Here is a 25,090-nt window from a genome sequence, read left to right on the forward strand (position 1 = left end):
TAAAATTATTTGCAGACTTCAAATGGAATGTTGTTTTGCAAAATTTTAAAGCACTATATATGGCTGCTGTCCTTAGACCGGTTTTCACCCCTTTTAAAAAATTTATTTTTTCCTGAGTATGGATTAAAAAATTTTTGGTCTGAAGCTATGGTTTTTCCTTCATTGGGAAAACTCCCAATTTAGATGAGCACCTCTTAAGAATGTTGATGCAGAGAGTTGGGCTGAAACAATGAGAGGTTACAAGACTTGCCAGGATTATATAGGAATTGTGTGTCAGGCAGGACATGAACCCTGATCTTTTTGACTATTAACCTAGCTTCCTCTTAGATCAGAATAAAAGTATCTTGAGCCCCATTGATAGCTACAAGTATAACAAATATAAAACACTTACAAATAAGCATTTTTACAACCAAAATGAAGGAAGTCTTTTAATGGTCAGTTCTGAATTGGGGGAAAACAATTTGATACAGGGTGGGCCAAAAGTCACAAAGTTATGAAGGGATTTAAATATTTAATAACTTTTATTTTTTGTTTTTAATTTACAATGCCATACCATCATATGTAGTATTTGTAGAAAGTGTGTGTGTGTATGTGTGTGTGTGTGTGTGTGTGTGTGTGTGTGTGTGTGTGTGTGTGTGTGTGTAGAGGACATAAAAAATGATTGTCAAAAAATTATTAAAATATCAAACCCCTTCATGACTTTTGGCCTACCCTGTAGTTGGAAAAGTTTTTTTAGGTTTTTGTTTTTCATTCTAAGTATTAGAAGTGGGAGAAAAAAGTCTTAAATGGTGATTTCGGTATTTACCCTTTCTATTTAGTTGATTTCAAATGCATAGGGAATATCAAGAAGAAGACCGATTCAACTTGATTCAGTCATGTCTGTCTGACTCTAGGTGATCCCATCTATGGATTTTATTGGCAGAGGTGCTAGATGGTTGGCCATTTCCTTCTCTAACCTGTCCCTGTTTTACAGATAAGGAACTGAGGCAAAGGGTGTTAAATGACTTGCCCAGGGTCACACAACTAGTGTCTCAGTCCAGATTTTAACTCTGGAAGAGGAGTCTTGGTGACCACAATTGGTGCTCTAGGCACTGTGGCACCACCTGGCTGCCCCTAGCTTTAGCTAGTGGCTAATTATTGTCATTGAATATAGGAAAAAATTTGAACTTGTATTCTACCTCTTGAGTTAAGCAGTTGGTTTTGAAAGTTCATTTCGGTTGTGTAGAATATAGGAAAACAACTTTAGATTGTTGATCCCAAAGAGCTTAGTGACTTTTTCACAGATTTTATTACATCTCAGAACACAGACCAACCAAAAAAGTTTCCTGTTATGATATGTATGCGATCTAATAATCATAGAATTTGAGATTTGGAAGGGACCACTGCCATCTAGTTCAACCCATATCTGAAAGGAATTCCCACTGTATCATATGCATCAAGTCTTCTGTCCGGAAGGAGGCGGAACCTAACTTTTCTGAGACAACCCATTCCACTTTGGGACAGTTCTAATTGTTATTAAACCTCAAATGGCCTCTTTGCAACTTTTACCAATTGTGCCCCATTGTGACCATTAGGGCAAAACAAGTCTAATCTCTAAAAATGGCTATCATTTCCCCCTCTGAGCAGTCTTCTCAGGATAAACATCTTCATTTTCTTTTTTCTTTTTTGGTGAGGCAATTGGGTTAAGTGATTTGCCCAGGGTCACACAGCTAGTAAGTGTCAAGGGTCTGAGGCCGGATTTGAACTCAGGTCCTCCTGAATCCAGGGCTGGTGCTCTATCAACTCTGCCACCTAGCTGCCCATAAGATCTTCATTTTCTTTAAGCTTGTTCTTAGGGGAAATAGAATTAAGGACTCTTAGCACTATGGTTGGGTCTCTTAAACTCTCTATAATTTATCAGCATCCTGCTCAAAATTGAATCTAAAACTCAGTACAGTACCCTAGATGAGATCTGACTGGGGCATCTGGAAGTGATGCCTTTCTTCACACAACCCAAAGTTACATTAACTTTTTGACTTGCCACATCACACTACCGACTTACTGAGCTTGCAGTTCACTAAAAACTTGATCATTTTCAAGACAGCTGCTAATTTACCATGCTTCTCCCACCTTATCCTTATGGAGATGACATTTTGTGCCTCAGAATAATGTTTTGCATTTATCCTTATTGGGTTTTATCTTATTAGATTTATTCCAGTGCTCCAGCCAGTCAAGATTTTTTTGGATCTTCACTTAGGCTAAAGTGTTGTTAGCTATTCCTCCAAACTTTGTCATCTGCCAATCTGCCATGAATTTGCTATCTCTGTCTTGATCAAGGTTAGGGCTTCTTACACTTTTTCCAGTTGCAACTCCTTTTCACCCAAGAAATTTTTACACATTCCTGGGTTTATAGGTATATAAAATAGGTATAGATAACTTTTTACTGTTGCCAGATATTTTGCTACCCCCACATTCAGTTACATGGTCACAAATCCACAGTTTAAGAAGCTTCGATCTAGGTCACAGATAAAAATGTAAAATAGAACCAAGTACAAATCATTGGGATTCTCCACTAGAAATTTTCTGCCACATTGATGTTGAATCATTAAAAATTACTGTATAACTCTACTAGCTATTAATTAAGCTGGTTCTGAATCCATCTGATTATATTATTGTCTAATCCACACCTCTCCACCTTCTCCACAAGAATAGTATGAGGTAATTTATCAAAAGTTTTGCTAAAATCTAGATTAAACTATGTCCTTAACATTTCCTGTGAAAAAGGGAAATAAAGTTACTCTGGTATCACCTGTTCTTGGTAAAGCCATGTTGGCTCTTGTTAATCACCACTTTTTTATCTTGATGTGGAAGGAAGGACAAATGACAAATCACCAACAATCTCTTTAGTAGTCTATTCTACATGACTTAGATTTAAAGATTCTTCTCTCTTCCTTTTTTTAGAAAATTGGAACATTTGGCCCTTTCCATTCTTATGGTACCTTTCTGTCTTCCACAACCTTTCCTACAGCACTAACTGTGGCTTGAAAGTCACATTGACCCCTTTTCTCTGGACCTGAGGATGTAGTTCATCTGGCTTAGGTGATTTGCATTTATCAAGGGAAGCTAGGTGCTCTCTCAGCTTGGCATGGAAATTACTCCAGGTTCTTTACAACTGTGCAAGTATAGTGTAAATAAGCTCTGTATGCCATAATAAACTAGAAAGATTTCCTGGCAAGAGATTTTCTCTTGAAAGACCTGCCTATCTTGAATTAAGGGAGTGACCCATCAGGAGAAAGTTATTAGATAGTGAAGTATCATTTTTCAGCTACTGCAACTCGTGAGGAAAAAGAGGTACATAGTGAGTTTTAATACAGTTAACAAACATTAAGTACCTACTATGTGCCAGGCATCGTGCTAAGCACTGGGAATACAAAGTCAAATGGCAGTTTGAGCTTACATTTTAATCGGGGAGACATGTAAAAACTATGTAGACAACCTGTATGTGGCATAAATTGGAGATTATCAGTAGAAGGAAGGCACTAGCATTATGGGGAACTGGGAAAGGCTTCTTATAGCATGTGTGATTTGAGCTGGGACTTGAAGGAAGTCAAGGAAGTGGAAATGAGGAAGGAGATAGTTCCATGTATGGGTGCTAGCCAGTAAAAATAGAGTCATGAGTGGAGTATTCTGGATGAGGAACAGCAAGGAGACCAGTGTCACAGGATGGTAGTGTGCTGAAGGGCTGAATACTGTTAAAAACTGGAAAGGTAGGAAGGGGCCTGGGTGTGAAGGGGTTAAAAACCAAACGAGATTTTATATTGGCTCCTAGAGGTGAAAGTGAGCCACTAGAGTTTATTGAAGGGGAAGTGACAAGATGAGAAGACTTGCTTCAGGAAAAACATGATTGCTGAGTAGAAGATGGATTGGAATGAGGAAATATTTGAGTAGGGGAGACCAAACATTATTGAAAATCTGTCATATTGGTTTTTGGTTTTTTGTTTGTTTTTTGAGGGGCAGTGGGGGTTAAGTGACTTACCCAGGGTCACACAGCTAGTAATTGTCAAGTGTCTGAGGCCAGATTTGAACTCAGGTCCTCTGAATCCAGGGCTGGTGCTTTATCCACTGCGCCATCTAGCTTCACCCTGCCATATTGTTTTACTATTTTAAAATCTTCCATAAAAACAGTACTAAATTACTCAAAATTAAGACTATACAAAGATTTAGATTTTTCTTTTTTGATAGTAATTAAAATTCTATATTGCCTTGGAGGGTACATTAATTAACTTAAGATTATAGTATGCATTTTGTCAAAATTCACAGGATCATGCATTTAGAGCTGGAAGGGACTTCAAAGACTATCTGGTTTAATTTTATTTACAGATGAAGAAACCGAGTTGCATGGGTCATACCAGACACAAATCATGATATGGGGTTTAATTGAATTTAGGTCCCCTGACTCTATAACTAATGCCCTTGCCACTGTAGCTTACTGACTGTCTCTTATGTTTTATTACTTTTGGGAGACTAAATGTAATGGTTCGATGGGCACATTTGCCAAAGTGGCTTATAGACCCTGTTATCCTGGCCATAACAAAACATGTTGCCAGATTTTTTCAGGGTTAAGGCTGAGTGAATCACCAATTTTAATTTTCCTGCTTTTCATAAATGTTTTTCATTTTTAAAAAAGAAAAAAAACTCTTTAGAATTGGTGTCCCCAATTGTGTTGTATTATCTGAATATGGGATGTAGAATGCTATAGTAAATAGAAAACCCATCCATGTTGGAGTCAGAAAGACCTGGAGAAAAGTCACTTCCTTAGTGCCCAGTAGTATACCAGGCAGCTCAGTTAGACTAGGTAGGATTTGTAGATTGGTAGACATAGTTTGCTCTATCCAGACACCCCTGTACCCCTCCTTCCCTTGCAGAGTGCGTGCGTGCTTGTGTATGTGTGAGTAATGTAATATAGTGTAAGTATAGATATAAATGCCTTTGTGTAGGAATTCCCCTCTGCATATAGAACAGAACCCAAACCCTCTGGTCTATAATTTAGTAAGTTGAGTGTTCAGGAGTTGCTGTAGTCTTAGAGATTGGCAGGTGGTGGAGAGATTGATAAGAACTATATTTTTAACTCAGTAACTCTATCCACTGTCATGTTTTTTCTATAGAGAGATGTAAAGTGAAACCCTTGTGTTTTCTTTGAGGCCTCCTTGGCCTCAGGTTGCTTTTTTCTTGCTATGAGAGGCTGTGGAAGTGGAGGACTGCTAGGTCAAAATGTTTACTTTGCTAGATATGGTCATTGTATTCCTTGTATTTGCCTAATTGTTTTTCTTACAAAGGAAAGGGTTAAGTATGAACCCCCTGCCCCCACTAAAAATAAATGCGATTCCTTGTATCGCTAGCCATGTATAATAAAAGCCACTTCTACATTTCTTTCTGTCTTCATATTTCTTCATAGTAATTATTTTATTTATTAGATAATTAAACTGGTAGAATTTGCTGGTTGTGAATTACCATTGCAGATCTTTTGGGCTTTTCAGAGGATTCACCTGGTGTGCCTGGAAACATAAAGAAGACCACAAATAAACAAGGAGATAAATCAAAGGAAAACACGAGGAAGATTTTCAGTGGCCCCAAACGAGTAAGTACTATTAGCAGTTTTGTTTGTTCTTTGAAACTGTGCGTGCACCCCCCACCTTTTTTTTTTTTTCTTTGCTTTTTAAAAAAGTTCAGATTTCTTAGAAGCTTGTCATGGTATAGGATGAAATGTTTTGCATATGATTCCTATAGATATTATAAGTTTTAAAATAGACAAGCATGGTTTTGCTTAAAATTTTTAGTGAACTTTTTATTTAAACTTATAGAACTTAAAATTTGTGACATTATCCCCTTTTCAAGTTGTCTTATTGAAAGAGACTCAATTGAGTCTTGATTTTATCCTTTTTTTTTCTGTATCTTTTTATGCCGGCTTCCAAGAGTGTTTCTTGTATGAGTAATTCCTCCACACATAATGTGTTTATTAAAAGTACATGAAGTGTTCATTTGGCCTAGGGAAGTCATTGGTCATTGATTAATTGTAGAATCATGTAAGTAGAGGGAGGACAGTTAGCTTTGGGCAGAATTATATGGTGGTGTGTGTATGTACGTACATGGTTATGGGGAAAGTGGACATTTGAGAGCCCTACATAAATGATTTTTTTTTTTAATTTTGAGGTAGAGGAAGGGACCTAGACATTTGATGTTATTGGTCTGGAAAACTTAAAGTGACCAGAGAGCAATTTATAAAGGCAGCTTTGCTCCAAATGGGGCTGAGTGGGCTATTGAGGATCACTTAGTGCTTGGTGAATGTGCATGAGTTTGTATGTGAGAGCGTGATTGTGAACACGGGCACAAATGTAAATGAAGTTTCAAATGATCTTATTGGACTACATAGTCTTTAAGGTCTTTTTCTAGCTTTTAAATCTATGTTCTTACAGTATTTTTCATTTAATAATATTTAAGATGATATTTTGGGGGCAGAGGTAGGGGGAAGCAGTTGTTATAAATGATTTAGAAAGCAATGTTTAAAATTAGTTTTGGATGAAGAATCATTTTAGTTTAGGTCTTTAATAACATAAACTGGGTATCTGAATAATACTTTTAAAATATGAAATACAAAACATTGATGGTACAACATCTTTAGACTACTGTTGAATCATTAAAAATCATGACTTTGCTTCTTCGGTCGTTCCTCAATTGAGGGACATTCCCTTGATTCCCAATCCTTAGCCACCACAAAGAGTTGCTATAAATATTTTTTGTACAATTTTCCGCCCTTTTCTCTTTTTTCATGATTACTGTTGTTTCTCTCCATCCTATTCCCTTCCCCATGATATTTATTATCCATTTTCTTTTACCTTATCCCTCTTCAAAAGGGATTTGCTTCTGTCTGTCCCCTCCCTTCTTTTGCCCCTTCCTCTTTATCCCCTACTCCTCCTATTTTCCTGCAGGGTTAGATAGATTACTCCACCCAATTGAGTGTGTATGTTAATCCCTCCTTGAGGCAACTCTGATGAGATTAAGGTCTTTGAGCCCATTCTGATCAGTGTAAAATTCATTTACTATCCCCCATCTCTGGGTCCCCCCCCCCCCATAAGCCCTTTCCTGTTTTCTTTCATGTGAGATTTCACCCCATGCTACCTCTGCCCTTCCTCCTTCCCCCACAGTGTATTCCTCTCACCCCTCAATTTTATCCTAAAGATGTCATCATGGGACAGCTAGGTGATACAGTGGACAAAGCATCCACCCTGGACCCAGGATGACCCCAGCCAAAACCCTGCCTTAGACAGAAGACACTAACCCACTGTATGACCCCAGCTGTGTCCCCCAACTCCAATTTTTTATGGTTCTCTAGGGTCTTGTATTTGAAAGTCAGATTTGCCATTCAGTTCAGGTCTTTTCATCACAAATACCTGAAAGTCCTCTTTTTCATTGAAGTCCCATTTTTTTCTCTGAAAGAATACACTCAGTTTTGCTGGGTAGGTGATTCTTGGTTGTAATCCCAATTCCTTTGCCCTCTGGAATATCATATTCCATGCCCTCCGGTCCTTTAATGTAGAAGCTGCTAGATCCTGTGCTATCCTGACTGGGGCTCCACAGTACTTGAGTTCTTTCTTTTTGGCAGCTTGTGATATTTTCTCCTTGACCTGGGAGTTCTGGAATTTGGTTATAATATTCCTGAGAGTTTTCCTTTTGGGATCTCTTTCAGGAGGTGATCAGTGGATTCTTTCAATTTCTATTTTACCTTCTGTTTCTAGAATATCAGGGCAGTTTTCCCTGACAATTTTTTGGAAGATGATGTCTAAGCTCTTTTCTTGATCATGGTTTTCAGGTAGATCAATAATTTTCAAATCATCTCTCCTGGACCTATTTTCTAGGTCAGCAGTTTTTCCAAGAAGATATTTCACATTGCCCTCTATTTTTTTTTTTTAATTCATTTGGATTTGCTTTATTGTGTCTTGATTTCTCATATAGTCACTAGCTTCCATTTGTTCAATCCTAATTCTTAGGCAGTTATTTTTGTCAGAGAAGCTTTCGTACCTCCTTTTCCATTTGGCCATTTTGGCTTTTCAAGCTCTTGACTTTTTTCTCATGTCTTTTCTGCATCACGTTCATTTCTCTTTCCATTTTTTTCCTCTACCTCTCTAACTTTATCTTCGAAGTTCTTTTTGAGTGCCTCTGTGGCATGAGGCCAATTCATATTTTTCTCGGAAGCTTTAAATATCAGGGCCCTGACGTTGACATCTTCCTCTGAGGGTGCACCTCGATTTTCTTTGTCACCAAAGAAACTTTCTATGGTCTTCACCTTTCTCTGACTGCTCATCTTGCCTTTCTTTGACTTGACTCTTAGCTCCTTAACGTGGGGCATTGTTTCTAGGCTGCACTGTCCCAAGCTTCAGAAGGTCCCAGGTGGTATGATTTAAGGAGGAGCAGGTTCTTCACTTGCCTGGCCTGTGGTATATGATTGTAGTGGAATAACCTGGAAAGACTCATATGAACTGATGTATAGTGAATTGAGCAGGACTGGGAGGACATTGTGCATAGTGACAGTGGTATTGTTCAATGAGAAATTGTGTTGTAGGTGGTGGTTTGTTTTTTTTTTTAATTTTTGCAGGGCAATGAGGGTTAAGTGACTTGCCCAGGGTCACACAGCTAGTTAAGTTTCAAGTGTCTGAGGCTGGATTTGAACTGAGGTCCTCCTGAATCCAAGGCCAGTGCTTTATCCACTGTGCCACCTAGCTGCCCCCTCGAAGGGCAATTGTGAATGAGTTGACTACTCTCAGCAATACAATGATCCAGGACAAACCCAAGGAACTAATGACGAAGCATACTATCCACCCCCATAGAAAGAACTGATAAAAAGAACACTTGTGGATTGGTTGATGTCTTGTCTTGTGGAGGGGGGAGGAAAAGGGAGGGAGGGAGAAAAATTTGGAACTCTAAGTCTTATGAAAATGAATATTGAAAACTACCCTTACATGTAACTGGAAAAAATAAAATGTTTGTTGCACTGGGGAAAAAAGGCTATAAATATCGTGACTTTGCAAAATAGGGGATTGTTGCACATTGGCATACATGGTCAGTATGTTGGTTGCTCAGCTCTTTTAATTTCGGTTAACAAGGAATATCTTGGGGGCAGCTAGGTGGCACAATGGATAAAACACCAGCCCTGGATTCAGGAAGATTTGAATTTAAATCTGGCCTCAGACACTTGACACTTACTAGCTGTGTTACCCTGGCCAATTCACATCCCTGATTGCCCCGCAAAAAAAAAAAAAAAAACAAGGAATAACTTCCTGGATATATGTGATACAAAAACAAAAGGTTTCACTAAAAATGAGATAACTTTTTAGGAAAGTATCATGTCCACATCTGCTTAAGTATGGGAAAGAAAATTATTCCATTTAAGGACTTGAATAGCAAAAATTACACTTCTGTTAAATATCAAGACCAGGTTGCTCCTCCAAAAATACCCAGCTCAGTATTATAATTCTTTTTGATATAGCTAAACAAAAGTCCTTATTACTGGAATTGCTATGCTCTTATGTTGGTCATCAGTAATAGAAGCTGTGTCTTCTTCACATAGTCTGGACATGGGAGGGAAATGGTTTTTTGTTGTTGCGTGTGCATACATGTCTGTGAATGCACACATGCTTAGTACATATAGTTTTTGAGTATGGTCTTGTGGTTTCTGTTTTCCTCACAAGGGGCAGTGAGGATTAAGTGACTTCCTCAGGGTCACACAGCTAGTAAGTGTCAAGTGTCTGAGGCAGGATTTGGACTCAGGTCCTCCTGAATCCAGGGCTAGTACTTTATCCACTGTGCCATCTAGCTGCCCCCTAACCCCCACTTTTTTTTTTTTTAGTGAGGCAATTGGGGTTAAGTGACTTGCCCAGGGTCACACAGCTAGTAAGTGTTAAGTGTCTGAGGCCGGATTTGAACTCAGGTCCTCCTGACTTCAAGGGCCGGTGCTCTATCCACTGTGCCACCTAGCTGCCCCTAGCCCCCACTTTTTAATGAAGAATTTGATAAAGTTAAACTTCAGTAAGTGGTAAAGGCAGAAGCAGAAGACACAAGATCTCCTGGATCAATCCAGTGCTCTTCTGATGTGCTGCAACATCTCTCCTAAAAAATGCCTTTTTGGTAAGTTTTCATGAAAGGTGGAAGAGCTCTTTGTAGATCCCCTGAAGGGTAGTTTTCAATTGCATGGTGACATCTGGTTTAAAAGGCCTTTAGAAGCCTTCAGAATCAGGAATAAGAAGCCATCTGGTGGAAACTAACATCTAAGAGAATATGGACCATTTCTCTGTGTTTAAAGTGGGGCTTTTGCTCTGGCATGTACTCAGTTAAATATGAAGACAAAAAAAGGCTCAAATTATGGTTGATTTATGCAATGGTACAACAACATACTTTTTAGGAAACAGACAACTCCTTTAGTAGAGAGGAAAGGAAATTTCCAGCTAATAACTAGCTATTTTTAAGTGTGGAAAACATGCAGGAATTTTTTTTTTAAACCCAATACATGTGTGGTAAATAAAAGTTGAAACTGAAAATTAAGATTTGTGTGGAAGGAAAAAGGAATGTCTCTTTTTGTTTTGTTTAGATATAAGAATTTGTACTTAATCAGTTTATTTTTCATGCATAAATAAGAACTGGACCCAGTTTTAGGGGACGTTAGATGAGGTAACTCTACTGATGGAAATTGGCACTTTTTTCTGCCATTTAGAATCAGTTCTTTAGAGCATTGATTGGTTAAATAACTTTAACGCGTATCTTCTTGGCCTTCTAGCTGATGTGACATGCTACTTTTTATTCATAAAGAAAGGAGTTGAATAAGGTCCAATTAGAAATTTTGGTCAGGATACTTAGTGATACTACAAAGGTAGAGGTTATCAGGTTATAAAAAAAAAAAAATCTCTGAAATCTTATCCACAGCTTTGGTATGACCTACATTAAGCTGGATTAGAGTTGTAGTTTTATTCCTTAGCTAAAAAGCTTATTGTCTGTTTTAGGAAGGATAGCATTTAAAATAGGCATGAGACATTCATAATTAAATAAACAGATGTATATACATCTTCTTGATATGTAAAACTGCCAGAAAAAAATCTTGTAAAACAAGGCGAGCAATTTCAGTGAACATAGCATCAACTTTTAAATTTGTTCTTTTCTTTTTTTATTATTTTTTTCAATCAGCAAAAATCAAACTTCTTTTTCTCCAATCCCTCCCAACTGAGAAAGAAAAACGAAGCCTCTGTTATAGATAAGTAGTCAAGCAAAACAAATTTGCACATTTACCACTTGCAAAAACGTCATCTCATTTTGCACTTCGAATCTTTGATCTCTCAGGAGTTGGATAATATGTTTGATCGTGAGTCCTCTATAATTATGGTTGATTATAAACTGATCGGTGAAGTCTTTCAAAGTTGTTCGTTTTTATGATACTGTCATTGTATATAATTTGTAATCCTGGTTCTGCTCTTTTCATTCTGCATCATTTTATATGAGGTTTTTCTGAAACTAACCTGTTATTATAATGAAATATCTCATTTGTATCCCATAACTTGTTCGTTCATTTCCCCGATTGAGGGGTATCCCCTGAGTTTCCAGTTCTTTGCCACCACAAAAAGAGCTGCTATAAATGTTTTTGTTTATCCTTAATTATTGTTTGTTTTACTTTGGACTAATCTGCTCCTTCATTTCATTCCCTTCTCTCACCTTTACTTTCTGTATTTCTGGGCGCGCGCGTGTGTGTGTGTGTGTGTGTGTGTGTGTGTGTTCTGTTGGTTCAGGTGTGTTTCAGGTGTTACCCATATCTCCTCCTCTTCATATAACTTTAATTTCACTTACTTAAACTTAATAATCAGTCAGGATTGGTTCTACTGCATTTTCTAGATCTTTTTGGAAGAGAGTTGAGTTGTACCTTTTCCTGTTAATCCACCATTTTGCTCCCCCATTTTCTAAAACTTGTATGATTTTGAAGGGGGATATTGGTATGGTCTGAAAGATGAGTATAATATTGGGACTTCAGAACAATGGTTTCTTAAAATGATGGATATGCAGTCTAGAGGAAACAAAAGCTAACATTAAATATCAATTGTGTCTGATTCTTCCATGACCCCATTTAGCAAAGATACTGGAATCATTTGCCTTTTCCTTCTTCAGCTCATTATACAGATGACGAAACTAAGGCAAACAGTGTTTAAGTGACTTGACCAGAGTCAGCTAGTAAGTTTCTGAGGCCAGATTTGAACCCAGGAAGATGAGTCTTCCTGCCTCTGGGCCTGGCACTCTTATCTACTGTGCCACCTAGCTGCCTATTTATCATTAAAATATAGCTATTTTTGGAACAATCCACATGGAAGATACATTTCCATTGGACACAGTTGACATCTAGATGTGCGCTATGGTTTCGTGTCCAGACATTGAAATAATTTATTAGTTTAATTTTTTTTAAGTAACAAGGATTTTATTAACTATCTCTCCTCGTTGAGCAAAATTTCTTATCATATATGTATAAAGTACAGCAAAAGAAATTCCCACATTAGCCATGGCCATAAATATCTCATTCTGCATTTTAAATTCATCACCTCCCCATCTTCATTCTTTTGGACTTGTGGTTTATCATTCGCAGAGTTCTAAAGTTTTTTCTTTATAATATATAAATTTTAATTCTACTCACTTCAGTCTATCAGTTCATAAAGATAGCACAGCAATATTCTATTCAAAAAGCTACAATTTCTTTATCTATTCCCTAATAGGAAAGTACCTCCTGATTCTTCAATTTTGGGTTGCCATAAAAATAGCTACTATGAAATTTTTTTGTACATATTTCTTTGATTTCTTTGGTGCAGGAGTCTAGTAGTAGTAGTATATCTCGATTAAAGACTATCACAGTTTGGTGACTTTGTGGGCATAAGTTATAAGTTTTTTTCCAGATTGGCTGGACCAGTTTACAGCTCCATAAGGGGTGTACTAGTCCCATATTCCCTTCAACATGCCACTTTGCTCTTTTGTTCCTTTGCCATTTTGATAAATAGGAGATGGAACCTCAACATTGCTTTAATTTGTGTTTCTTTTAGTGATTTGGAGCGTCTTTTCACAGAATTGTTGATAGATTGGATTTCTTCCTTGTATACTTTGAAGTTTTATCTGTTGGGTAATGGCTTTTTTTTTTTTTTTTTGTTGGCGGGACAATGGGGTTAAGTGACTTGCCCAGGGTCACACAGCTAGTAAGTGTCAAGTGTCTGAGGCCAGATTTGAACTCAGGAACTCCTGACTCCAGGGCCAGTGCTTTATCTACTGCGCCACCTAGGTGCCCCTGGGTAATGGCTTTTAATCTTCTAGATTTGAATCAATTTTTTATATATGTTAGACCTGAAACTTTTAACAAAAAAAAATTATGTAGATTTTTAAAAATAATTAATTTATTATTATTATTATTAGTGAGGCAGTTGGGGTTAAGTGACTTGCCCAGGGTCACACAGCTAGTAAGTGTCTGAGGCCGGATTTGAACTCAGGTCCTCCTGATTCCAGGTCCGGTGCTCTATGCAATGCACCACCGAGCTGCCCCGATCTTTTTGATAATTAACCTGTTTCCCTTCTAATTTTTACTATATTAAATTTGTGCAGAAACTTAAAATTTTATATGATCAAAACTTACCATTTTTTTTTCTTTTCTGTAGCCCCTGTGTCACTTCTTTTTTTGTTTTTGGGGGGTTTTTTTGGTGAGGCAATTGGGGTTAAGTGACTTGCCCAGGGTCGCACAGCTAGTAATTGTTAAGTGTCTGAGGCTGGATTTGACCTGGAGTCCTCCTGAATGCAGGGCTGGTGCTCTATCCACTGCAACACCTAGCTGCCCCCTGTGTCACTTATTTAGTCACAAACTCACCCCTCCATATATTTGAAAGGTAATTTGTTCTTGCTCCTCTAATTTGTTTATGATATGACTTTTCATAGTTAGGTCACGTATCTTTTTGGATCACCACTTCTGGTGATCATTTTGTCCGGCATCCTGTCTTGATGTAAATGTTTTCAGAGCTGCTAAATTTGAGATGAAGATTGAGTTGTTCTCAAAATGTAGTTTGCTGTTACTTTAGTATTTTTTGAAATATATTAGAAGTTGTTGGGAAAATCTTGGGATCATTTGGGGGGGGGGTTTCTTGTAAAAAAAATAGTGAGTATAACTTCCAAAAAAGTTTTGGGATTTTCTGGTTTTTCCATTAGGAAAATAAAATTATTGGGAACATCAATGGACATAATCTCTAAGGCACATTAATTTCAATTTGCATTGTGAAAATAGCCCTATTGTCCCACCCTTCCTCTTCAGAAACACACACACACACACACACACACATATACACATATCCACCATCTCTCTAGTGTTCACATACAGGGCCTGTTTCTAGAAATAACCAGTTCCATGATACTTTCTTTCCATTTTCTCTCTTGGTTCCTGTTCATTTCTTATTTTTCTGACTGTAGCAAAAGTGAAGCAATCATGAACTATAGAACTGAAATGTATTGAACCAGAGAGCCTTCTGCCCGTTAATAGCTTTGAGATCCTGCTACTCCTAAAAATGTTGGCACCCTTTTTTTGATTGGATGGCATAGAGGTGGGGATTGTTCTCATTTTTTTTTGCCTATTATCTACACATGTTAACCAGTTAACCAGTCAAACTAGTTATTTCTTCCTTCATAATATGTAGCAGGATTCATTTTTCCTGGTTCAGAATATCTAGAAATAAGATGATGTCTGATAGAAATAAAATACACATGGTACATGTATTGAGATTTTAAGAAAACAGATTATACCATTCTTTTTAAATTAGGTGATTTATTTAGTATATATGTATTCTGATGGTTTTAGATTATGTAAAATCAGTTATGGGTGTTTAAATATGTGTATATCTGATTTATTTTACATAATCTATGATCTTCAGGATAAGTTTTTGTTAAAATGGCCTTAGTAAGAATGGAATTTTGATTTAACTATGTCAGAGCAAAAAATATCCAGTATTTTAGTGAATAAATCATGTTACTATATTGTCTTTTCTAATTCAATTCATTTTGCTGTATATTGAAACATGTCTATAATGTATTCTGAAGCACTGAATGGGTTTGTTCACTTGAAATATTGCATTATAATGGAATTTCACTTAAAATTTTATTGCTGAATGGATTAGAGTGGACCACTGTAGTGAACCATTAGTGAAGAGTTAACGTCTGTGAGACGTAACATCTATATATTAACAACTAATCTGGACATCATCCATGATTGTTGGCTGATTCTTGATTTCTTTTATAGAAGGGCAAAACTGGAAGTGGTTCAGGTGAGAGAGAAAGAATCAAGACTAGAATGAGGAATAATCATAGTAAATAAGTGTGTTTTGTCTTTGGGAAAAGATTGTGAACTTGAGGAGAGATTGAAGATAAGAATAAGCAAGGAGATTCCTGGAGGGGAATTGACATCAAGAACACAAATGAAGGGATTTATGTAGGCATAAAAATGGGAAGAGGTAGTATCTTATCCTTGCTGAGGCTTGGGGTCAGGACTTAATAAAAAAGAGGGTAGAGGGATAGACGGGGCGAAACTCTAAGAGATTAAGGATGAATAATAGAGTGACTGATATTGTCAGTTGTGGTCAGGTCTGGGGACACCGAAACTTATTAAATGCCTTCCTGATTGGTATCTAAATGGCTCCGTTTTAGGAGGTGGCCCTTTCAGGATCTCCTCAATCCCTAAGACCTGGTGTCTCTCATCCATAGAGTATCTGGTTTCTCTTCCTTTCCAGTAGTTTTTGCATTTTTGTTGTTCCCCAGGGAAGTGTCAGGAGAGAAACTAATTCATATTGATCACAGCAAGTTTAAGAATTGTACTTCATTTATTATTTCCAAAAGGAAGCCAGAAATATAAGCTGAAACTTGTTTCCCACTGCAAAGGACTTGTGGAATTGAAGTATTAATAAATTTGCTAATTTTTTTCTTTGTTCTGTACCTTAGAAATACATGAATTTCTGGAGTGATTCATGTTTCAAATTTTGAATGTTATATTACCTTTTTCACTGTCCTGTGTGCTACATCAAGGAAACATTACTAACCTCCAAAATCAGTGAGGTGAGACTTTTTTTTTTTTTTTTTGAGAGACATTCTTTTGACAAACTTGTTATTCGTATGACCAGGAATTTCCTTGGTAATATGTGGCATCACATCTTCCAATGAAGACCTCTGAGTTAGAACATGAATGAGATTAATAGAAAGTTGTTTTAAATTAGCGATTTAAAAAAAATAGCAACTTTAGCACAGATCTGGGGGTAGGAGAAATTATAGGTAATTTCTTGAAAAGGAATAAAAGGACAAATCAAAACTGTAACCTGTTTTAAAGATAGCAGTACTTATTTTCTCGGTAGGGTACTTTGACTCTCTCTCTCTCTCTCTCTCTCTCTCTCCAATTGGGGTTAAGTGACTTGCTCAGAGTCACACAGATAGTAAGTGTCAAGTCTCTGAGGTGGGATTTGAACTCAGGTCCTCCTGACTCCAGGGCTGGTCTTCTATCCACTGCACCACCTAGCTGCCCCCTAGGGTACATTGAATCTCAAAGATAACTGACATGTGTGGATGATAAAGTGAGTCACTTTCAGAGCCCAGACCATTGAGCTTCAGGGTAAATCTCTTGAAAACTAATCAATAGGGAACATGAGTATAGTATAAAGGGTATATTCATAAAGCCTGTATTATGATTTTGAATTATTTTAAACATATTAGCTTTATATCTTAGACTCTTTGGCTTTTAAGTTGAAATACTCCATCAGTTAAAAAAACTGAAAGATTACAAGAAAGGTTTTTGGCCTCTTAAGCATGTATGAAGTCCTATCCCATCCTGCCCCCAAAATAGACTTTCTCTAATTGCTGTAATGGGTTCTGGAACTGATGTGGCTGTGATAATAGTAGAGAATAGTGATATGGACCTAATTTTATCCATTTCAAACTCACTACTCTGAGGAGAGAAAAATTTTGCCAAGAAGGATAGAGAGAAATTGGAACATTCCCAGTAGGACATCTTTTTCTCTGTCATATATTCACTCTTGTGTTGCTGTTCATGTTTACACTCTTCTTTCCATTTCTACTCTGTTCTACTATCCGCCGTGCCTTTTGGGTGTCCTCTTCTCTCTCACACACCCCCTCCACCCCCTAACTTTTTTCCTCTTGGGTGAATGGTTCTGTAATAGATGTCAGTTGAAAGACAGAATGTTCATTACAAGGAATTTTGCTTTATAGGCAACATTTTGGTAAAATCATTATTAGAAAATCTGGTATAATAGAAAGCACGCTAAAGACTAAAAATGAAGAAAACTGAATTTAATCTTAGTTTTTATACTAACAAGCTGCATAGTTTGGAAAAAATCATTCTACATTTCTGGATATGCTCATCTGGAAAGTGAGGATGACTGATCAATCACTTTTCTTGTTTAGGTGTCTTCTATTTCTAAAATTCTTTTGTTTCTGCCTTTATATATAACTGTTCCTATTACATATTAGTTCATATTTTGGAAGGTCACTGCTAAAGCTTAATAATGGGATTTTACTATAATTTTTAACCTTGATCAGAAAGATACTCTTCTCTCTCCTCTTCTCTCCCCCCCCCCCCCCTTAGTATTTAACCACTGGAAAATATAAATAATGTTTTCTCTACAGATACCATGTATGGTCTAACATGGATAAGAATGATTATAAAGACTGCCAAATGTGATGCCCATAAATAAAAACAGCTTTTAAGATAGCATCCTTTTGGGGGCAGCTAAATGGCGCAGTGGATAGAGCACCAGCCCTGGATTCAGGAATACCTGAGTTCAAATCTGGCCTCAGACACTTACTAGCTGTGTGAACCTGGGCAAGTCATTTAACCCCAATTGCTCCACAAAAAAAAAAAAGAAAGAAAGAAAGAAAGGATAGCATCCTTTTAACTTCTTGTATAGACCTGAGAATACATTTATGTTGGTAACTATATCCTAAAGTTAGTTAAAAAAACCTCAGGGGATGAAAACACTAACCTCAGCTTTTCTTTTTCTGGATCTTAATATAACTTCAGGAGACAATAAGACTGGAAAATGGAAGTGTTTCAACAAGATTTTCTTTTTCAGTGAGTAATTGGGAGACATTCCTTCCTTATAGTACTTGTATTTGTAAAAAGGATAAATTCAAAATCTTTAGAACTAACAATATTAATGTCATTGGGAAAATGGGGTAGGGAGTTCAGGATAGGGATAGGGGTCCTTAGGAATTACATAGAATAAGATAGTAGTTTATTTAGGGGCAGGGAAGGGAAACCAAGAGAAATCATTGGACTTGGGGTGTGTGTGTGTGTGTGTGTGTGTGTGTGAGGCACTTGGGGTTAAGTGATTTGCCCAGGGTCACACAGCTATTAAGTGTTAAGTGTCTGAGGCCAGATTTGACTCAGGTCCTCCTGACTCCAGGGCCAGTGCTCTATCAACTGCGCCACCTAGCTGCCCCAATAGTTTGTGTGTGTGTGTTTTTAGTGAGGCAATTGGGGTTAAGTGACTTGCCCAGGGTCACACAGCTAGTAAGTGTTAAGCATCTGAGGCCGGTTTTGAACTCAGGTACTCCTGACTCCAGGGCCTGTGCTCCATCCACTGCGCTACCTAGCCGCCCCTAGTATCTAAGCTTCTTAAAGAATTGTGAATAATTTTAGTTTTTTATTTCAGAAGTGATAGCTCTTTTAAGGTGATAATGGCCCATTAGGTCACCATTTTTTAATAGTTCTAATTTTGATGGGATGTTTAAATGCTTTTTTGTTGTTTTTGTTTGTTTGCTTGGTTTTGGGGGGTTTTTTGTTGTTTGGTTTTTTGGTTTGTTTGGGGGTTTTTTTTGGTGAGGCAATTGGGGTTAAGTGACTTGCCTAGGGTCACACAGCTAGTAAATGTCAAGTGTCTGAGGTCGGATTTGAACGCAGGTCCTCCTGACTCCAGGGCCGGTGCTCTATCCACTGGGCCACCTAGCTTCCCCTTAAATGCTTTTAAAAATCCCTTTCTAAAAAGTAACCCTTCTGTTAGTCTGGAGTTTTTTGTTTTTGTTTTTGTTTTTTTGTGGGGCAATGGGGGTTAAATGACTTGCCCAGGGTCACACAGCTAGTAAATGTCAAGTGTCTGAGGTCAGATTTGAACTCAGGTCCTCCTGAATCCAGGGCCGGTGCTTTATCCACTGTGCCACCTAGCTGCCCCTGTTAAGTCTGTTTTGAATTTAAATTCCATTGGATTTGTTAGGTCATTTTTTAAGCTATGGCTCTTCTATAATTTTTTTTTTTTTTTTGGTGAGGCAATTGGGGTTAAGTAACTTGCCCAGGGTCACACAGCTAGTAAGTGTCAGGTGTCTAAGGCCGGATTTGAACTCAGGTCCTCCTGAATACAGGGCTGGTGCTCTATCCACTGCGCCATCTAGCTGCCCTCTTCTATACTTTTTGAAAGATGAGTGTTTAAGTAAATGGTTCTTTAAAATGAATCCTAGTTGAAGCTGTGAGATTTCATGTTGAATTACTTCATCAAATGCAATTTGAGGTTTCTAATTATGAAGGTAGCAAAGATTTTGTGTTTCTCTTAAGAGTCACATTAAAAAGAGTGAGTGCATAGTCATTGATGATTGCATATTCTTAGTACCATATATTTATTCATATAGAAAAGAGATGCTACCTTGCATTTTTTAGAGTCACACTGATATAAAACCTTACAAAGGTGGATTGTAGCACGTAGTTTCCCATTAAATATGGCTATTCATTCAGCAATCTGCACCTGATATGAATAGAGTAATAAGTAATGCCAGATTCAGTGCTTTGTCACCTACTTTGGTTCAGAAATGGTGAAGAAAGAATTGCAATAGAAATAGTCCAGTTTCCTCCAAAGAGAGGATATGCATGTGTTGGGTTCTTTAGGAAGCAGCTTGAAATACAGAGAATAATAAGAAAGCTTGGAAAGCTTCTTAAATTTTGAAGTATTGTTTTCATAAGTCAGGTGTAAATTATGCTAAGCTATAAAAATCCACAGTAATATAGTACTAAAAATAAAATCAGTGGAAACTTATGATAACATCCCTCTGAGGACATTTTCATTAAGTCCTTGATTTTTATGTTTTTCTGTTGAAGTTGTCACGCAGTGAGGGGCCCACCTAGTTCAACAATAAACTACAGTGACCATTTCCTTATGTCTTGCCCCAAATCGGTCTGCTCATTTTTCATAAATAATCATACATTACATAGTCTGCCAGATTCCTTTTGCCTCTCATTCTTGTGCTCTTCCATATGATAGTCTTTTAAACTAGTGAAAGAAAATTTTTTGTCCTTTATATTCTAAGTTCTTTACAGTACTTAAAGGATTATCATTTCATTGCTTAGGATTGTTCCTTTACCAATGCAGATGGCAGTTGCTGTACACCTTAGTAGGTGTTTCTTGAATTGCTGTGAAAACTGTGAATTGTCTGGCTGTGAACTTCCCTCCTTTTAAGGTATTCTTTGGAGAATTTGTGTCATCAGAGATGCAGATATGGGTTTCCAATGGAGGAAAAAAATGCTGTTGCAGCATAAATCTTTGTGAATGATATAAAACATCTACCAAACCTAAAAGAGCTATATAAATGTCAGCTATTATTATTAACTGGTTACCTAGTTTTAATCTCAAAATGTAAAACAGTTCTGAATTAGATTTTGTCTCATTCTCTTTAACAATCAACTCCACACCCAAACCAACTGTGTTTTATTCTGTCTTTTTGGTAGGCATGAAAGGAATGCCTCCTTTCTCAATTTTAGTCTTTTGCCTGAAATCTGAATTTCTGGCTGCCAGGACCTGGCCATACTAATAAATACTGCAACAAATCATAGGGGACAAAAGCCAATACTTAGGAAAATCAGTCCTTCCTTGCAGTCTTGGTTCTAGTCTGGAAAAAAAGCTGCCAAAATCTGATGTGCCCAAACTGCTATTATTACATGCCCAGTATCCAGTCATCTAGATGATAAATGAATGCAGCCATCTGCCCACAAATATGAAACCTGATAAAACGGAGATCTAGTGTATGCAACAGTAGAGCTAATAAAATAAACTCATGGTAGAAATTGGGTGGATGAGGGGCAGCTAGGTGGTGCATTGGATAAAGCACCGGCCCTGGATTCAGGAGGACCTGAGTTCAAATCCATCCTCAGACACTTGACACTTAGTGTAAGGGCAAAATTTAGTATGGGAAAAGTTAATTGGGCATAAGAAAAGAAACAGCCTCTTTCAAAAACAAAAACAGGTTTATTAATGGGACAAATTTAAAACAAAGTGAGGGGCAGCTAGATGGCGCAGTGGTTAAAGCACCAGCCCTGGATTCAGGAGGACCTGAGTTCAAATCTGACCTCAGACACTTGACACTTACTAGCTGTGTGACCTTGGGCAAGTCACTTAGCCCCCATTGCCCCACCAAAAAAAATAAAAAAGGAGTTATAATTATGGGGCAGCTAGGTGGCGCAGTGGTTAAAACGCTGCCCTTGGATTCAGGAGTACCTGAGTTCAAATCCGGCCTCAGACACTTGACCCTTACTAGCTGTGTGACCCTGGGCAAGTCACTTCACCCCCATTGCCCCGCAAAAAAACAAACAAACAAACAAAAAAAACAAAGTGAGATTAATAGAGCTAGGGACAATGAGAAAGAATTTAAATCTCTGGGGTAAAAAGGTCCCAGGCACCCCAAAGCTGCCTCCAACCCAACTAGCTCCAGAGAACTAGCTTTGCCTCAAAAACACAAACTCACCACCACCTGAAATCTGTAGCTCTAATGAGAATTAGCTTGCAGTCTTTTCTGTTTTGGTACGAAGGTCAAACACCAACAGCTCCTGTGTCTACCTTCCTTCTCTCTCAGCAAAACTCCTCCAAAAAACTTCCCTCTCCCTCTTCCTCTAATGGACTCTTAACTGTCCCTCCCCCAGGAAGGGGGGTGTGGTTCTTAGTCATGCCGAGTCACCAATTGGCTCAGCACACCCACATGGGCTGTCTCCATGAAAACCTCAAATCAGAATTCCTTACACTCGCTGTGTGACCCTGGGCAAGTCACTTAACCCTCATTCCCCACACCTTTCTCTCCCCCCCCCCAATAGAAAAGAAAAAGAAATTGGGGTGAATGGATTAATACCATTGTTAAGATTTTCTGTGCTACTATCCATAGGATTCCAGGTAGTGGAGGAGAGTTGTAACGATAATAACAAACTGAGAGTTGTGGCCAAATTCAGCTTTCTCTGTTTTTCTTTCAAGGCTGTTGGGGCCATGAGTGAAAGGCACTTCTAGTGTCTGTGGGCCTTGATGCTTACTTCCCATTTTGATATCAAGATCCTATAGAAAGAATTATGGAATTGGAATTTAAAAAACTGAGGTTAATGATATTATCACTTAAGGAGGATTCCTTAAGGCCAATCCAGGAGCTAGAGACTAAAAACCCAACCAGGGGACCTAGAGTGAATTTGTCGTTATGAGTGACATTGGAGTATTCTTTTCCCACTGACCCCAATGTGGCCACCAATCACTTTCCATTTACTCCTACTTCAGACTAAGCTCCTAGAAAACAAGGTGGTTTTTGCCTTCCACTGTGTCTCCAGGATAGGAAGCATTTGGTGACTATTGGTGGCTTTGTACTGGAAGATGACATCTCATCTGGATTTGGAAAACTCAGGAGGTTTTAAACAGGCAGAAATGTTGACTAAGACTAATTAGTGAAAATTACAAGAAGAGGTATTGCTCAGTAGAAGGAAACACTTCTAAAAATTAGTCGTTAGAAATAAAAATGCTGGGGCAGCTAGGTGGCGCAGTGCATAGAGCACTGGCCCTGGAGTCAGGAGGACCTGAGTTCAAATCCAGCCTCAGACACTTAACACTTACTAGCTGTGTGACCCTGGGCAAGTCACTTAACCCCAATTGCCTCACTAAAAAAAAGAAAAAAAAAAAGAAATAAAAATGCTATGCTTTGTGAGGTAATGAGGTCCAAGTTACTACATGTTTTCAAGCAGAGGCAGAATTATTGCTGACATGTCAAATGAAACATTTCCCAAGAACAGCAGGATGCAATGGGGATAAATTTCAGTATGCTGTGCCCTGTTCAGACAACAAGACAGATTACAGGCCATTCTAATCCTCAGATTTAGGAAAGACAAAGAAGCTGTTAAAATGACCAGAGAACATTTCATCATGCCCTGTCTCTTGCCTGATCTCTAGCCTCCCTCTGAAGATGCTGCAAGTTTCTCCCCTCTTCAGTCGGTTTTCCACTTACCTTTCAGAGTCATCTTCATAAAGTATAGGTCTGACCATGTCTGTACGTCCTCCCCTCCCCACCCCAAACACCACCCCCTAAAAAAATAATAAATCAACTCCAGGTACACTGGCCTTGTTATTCCTGGAACAGTACACTCCATCTCCCAACTCCAGGTATTTTCACTCGCTGGCCCCCGTGCATGGAACTCTCTTTCTCATCTCTGCCTTCTGTCTTCCTTCAAGACTCAGCCAAAACCCCACCATCTATAGCAGGGCCTCTTAAATTTTTTCCACTCTCGACCTCTATTCCACCCTGATTATATAGGTATAAAATAAGTATACATAAACTTTAACTGTTAACCAAATGTTTCACAAGCCTCATGGTCAGTTGCACAATTCTATATGGGGTCACAATACAGTTTAAGATCTCTAGAATGACTTTCCCAAAGCCTCTTAATTCTAGTGTCTTCCTTTAATTTTTGTTGATTGACAAAGGACAAACAAGAGTATGAAGTGACTTCAAAACATTCCACACATAGATTTGTGTGAAGGACACAGTACAATGTTGAACCTGGAAAGGAGAAGTTGGAGTAGACATGAATTTGATGTGATGTTATTTGGTAAAAGAAATTGATTTAGTGTCCCTGAACCACATATAACAGGTATAATACTGAACCATTGTAGGATAACAAGGATAGCTTAGGATGGAAAATGTTTTGAGCACTTTTTTTTTAGGTAGATGGAAAGGGAGATGGAGATAATAATAACCAGCATTTATATTGTGCTTAAGATTTGCACACGTATTTTATGTATATGATCTCATTTGGTCCTCACACCAATCCTAGGAGGTGTAGGACCTGCTGTTATCACCATTTTACAGATGAAGAAACTGATGGACAAGTTAAATAACTTAACCAGGGTCACACAGCTAATGTGTCTGAAGCTGGATATGAATTCAGGTCTACGTGATTCCAAACCCTGAAGCCCATCAACTGTGATACTTCTCTGCTAAAAAAATGAGAGATTGAAAAATGGTAGATAAAACTGACAGACCTTAGAACAGATTGGAAGTGGGTGTGTGGTAGGTATAATGGCTCAGAATTTTGTGTAGGAGTAATACTGATGAGGAAAAGCATTTGTCTAAAGAGATCAGAAGATGGTGTTAAGTCCCTGTACCCAATAGTGAATTCAAAAGTATAGCTTGTATCAGGCATGAGCTGAGGTGTGAGAGGAAGTTTTAGGTTATGTTGAGAGGGAAAGGGTGTGAGGATCAAAGAGGTATCGGATAGGTCTCTTAAGCTGGATGGGTTATAATAATGGCCTACAAAGACTAGGCAGAGCTTAACTCTTAATTTCCTCTGCCAGAGTTTTTGGACTTTATGTAAGGATACCCTTCATAATTTTAGGCCCTTTAGAGTTATTTGCCTTGGGAAGCTTGAGACAAAGATTGGATGAATGAATACCAGGGCATTAAGTAGAAAGGAAATTCAAACATAGGTTGAACTATGTGGCCTCTGAAGTCCCTTCTTTTTTTTTTTTTTTAAGTGAGGCAAATTGGAGTTAAGTGACTTGCCCAGGGTCACACAACTAGTAAGTGTCAAGTGTCTGAGGCCGGATTTGAACTCAGGTATTCCTGACTCCAGGGCCGGTGCTCTGTCCACTGCTCCATCTAGCTGCCCCTGAAGTCCCTTCTTAACTCAGAGAATTAGTGATTTTCTGAGAACAGCTAGGTGTAGTGGGGGGGAAAAAGCGTTTTTGAATGGTAGGAATTTAGAAGCCTGAACTATGTAATCTTCATG

At 38.1% G+C, this 25,090-nt stretch overlaps 1 protein-coding gene across 3 annotated transcripts in view; it reads left to right on the forward strand.

Moving 5' to 3' along the window:
* The window catches only part of WAPL (WAPL cohesin release factor), a 117,914-nt gene that overhangs the window by 33,368 nt on the left and 59,456 nt on the right, over positions 1-25,090 (forward strand). For 2 of the 3 annotated variants that reach the window (XM_043983809.1, XM_043983811.1), the window contains one exon: positions 5,499-5,617. In XM_043983809.1, coding sequence (XP_043839744.1) covers positions 5,499-5,617 — 119 coding nt within the window. The remainder of the gene's footprint in view (positions 1-5,498; positions 5,618-25,090) is intronic. The other variant, XM_043983810.1, reaches the window with a different exon arrangement.

This window comes from Dromiciops gliroides, chromosome 2, assembly GCF_019393635.1.
Source record: "Dromiciops gliroides isolate mDroGli1 chromosome 2, mDroGli1.pri, whole genome shotgun sequence".
Taxonomy (NCBI): Eukaryota; Metazoa; Chordata; class Mammalia; order Microbiotheria; family Microbiotheriidae; genus Dromiciops; species Dromiciops gliroides.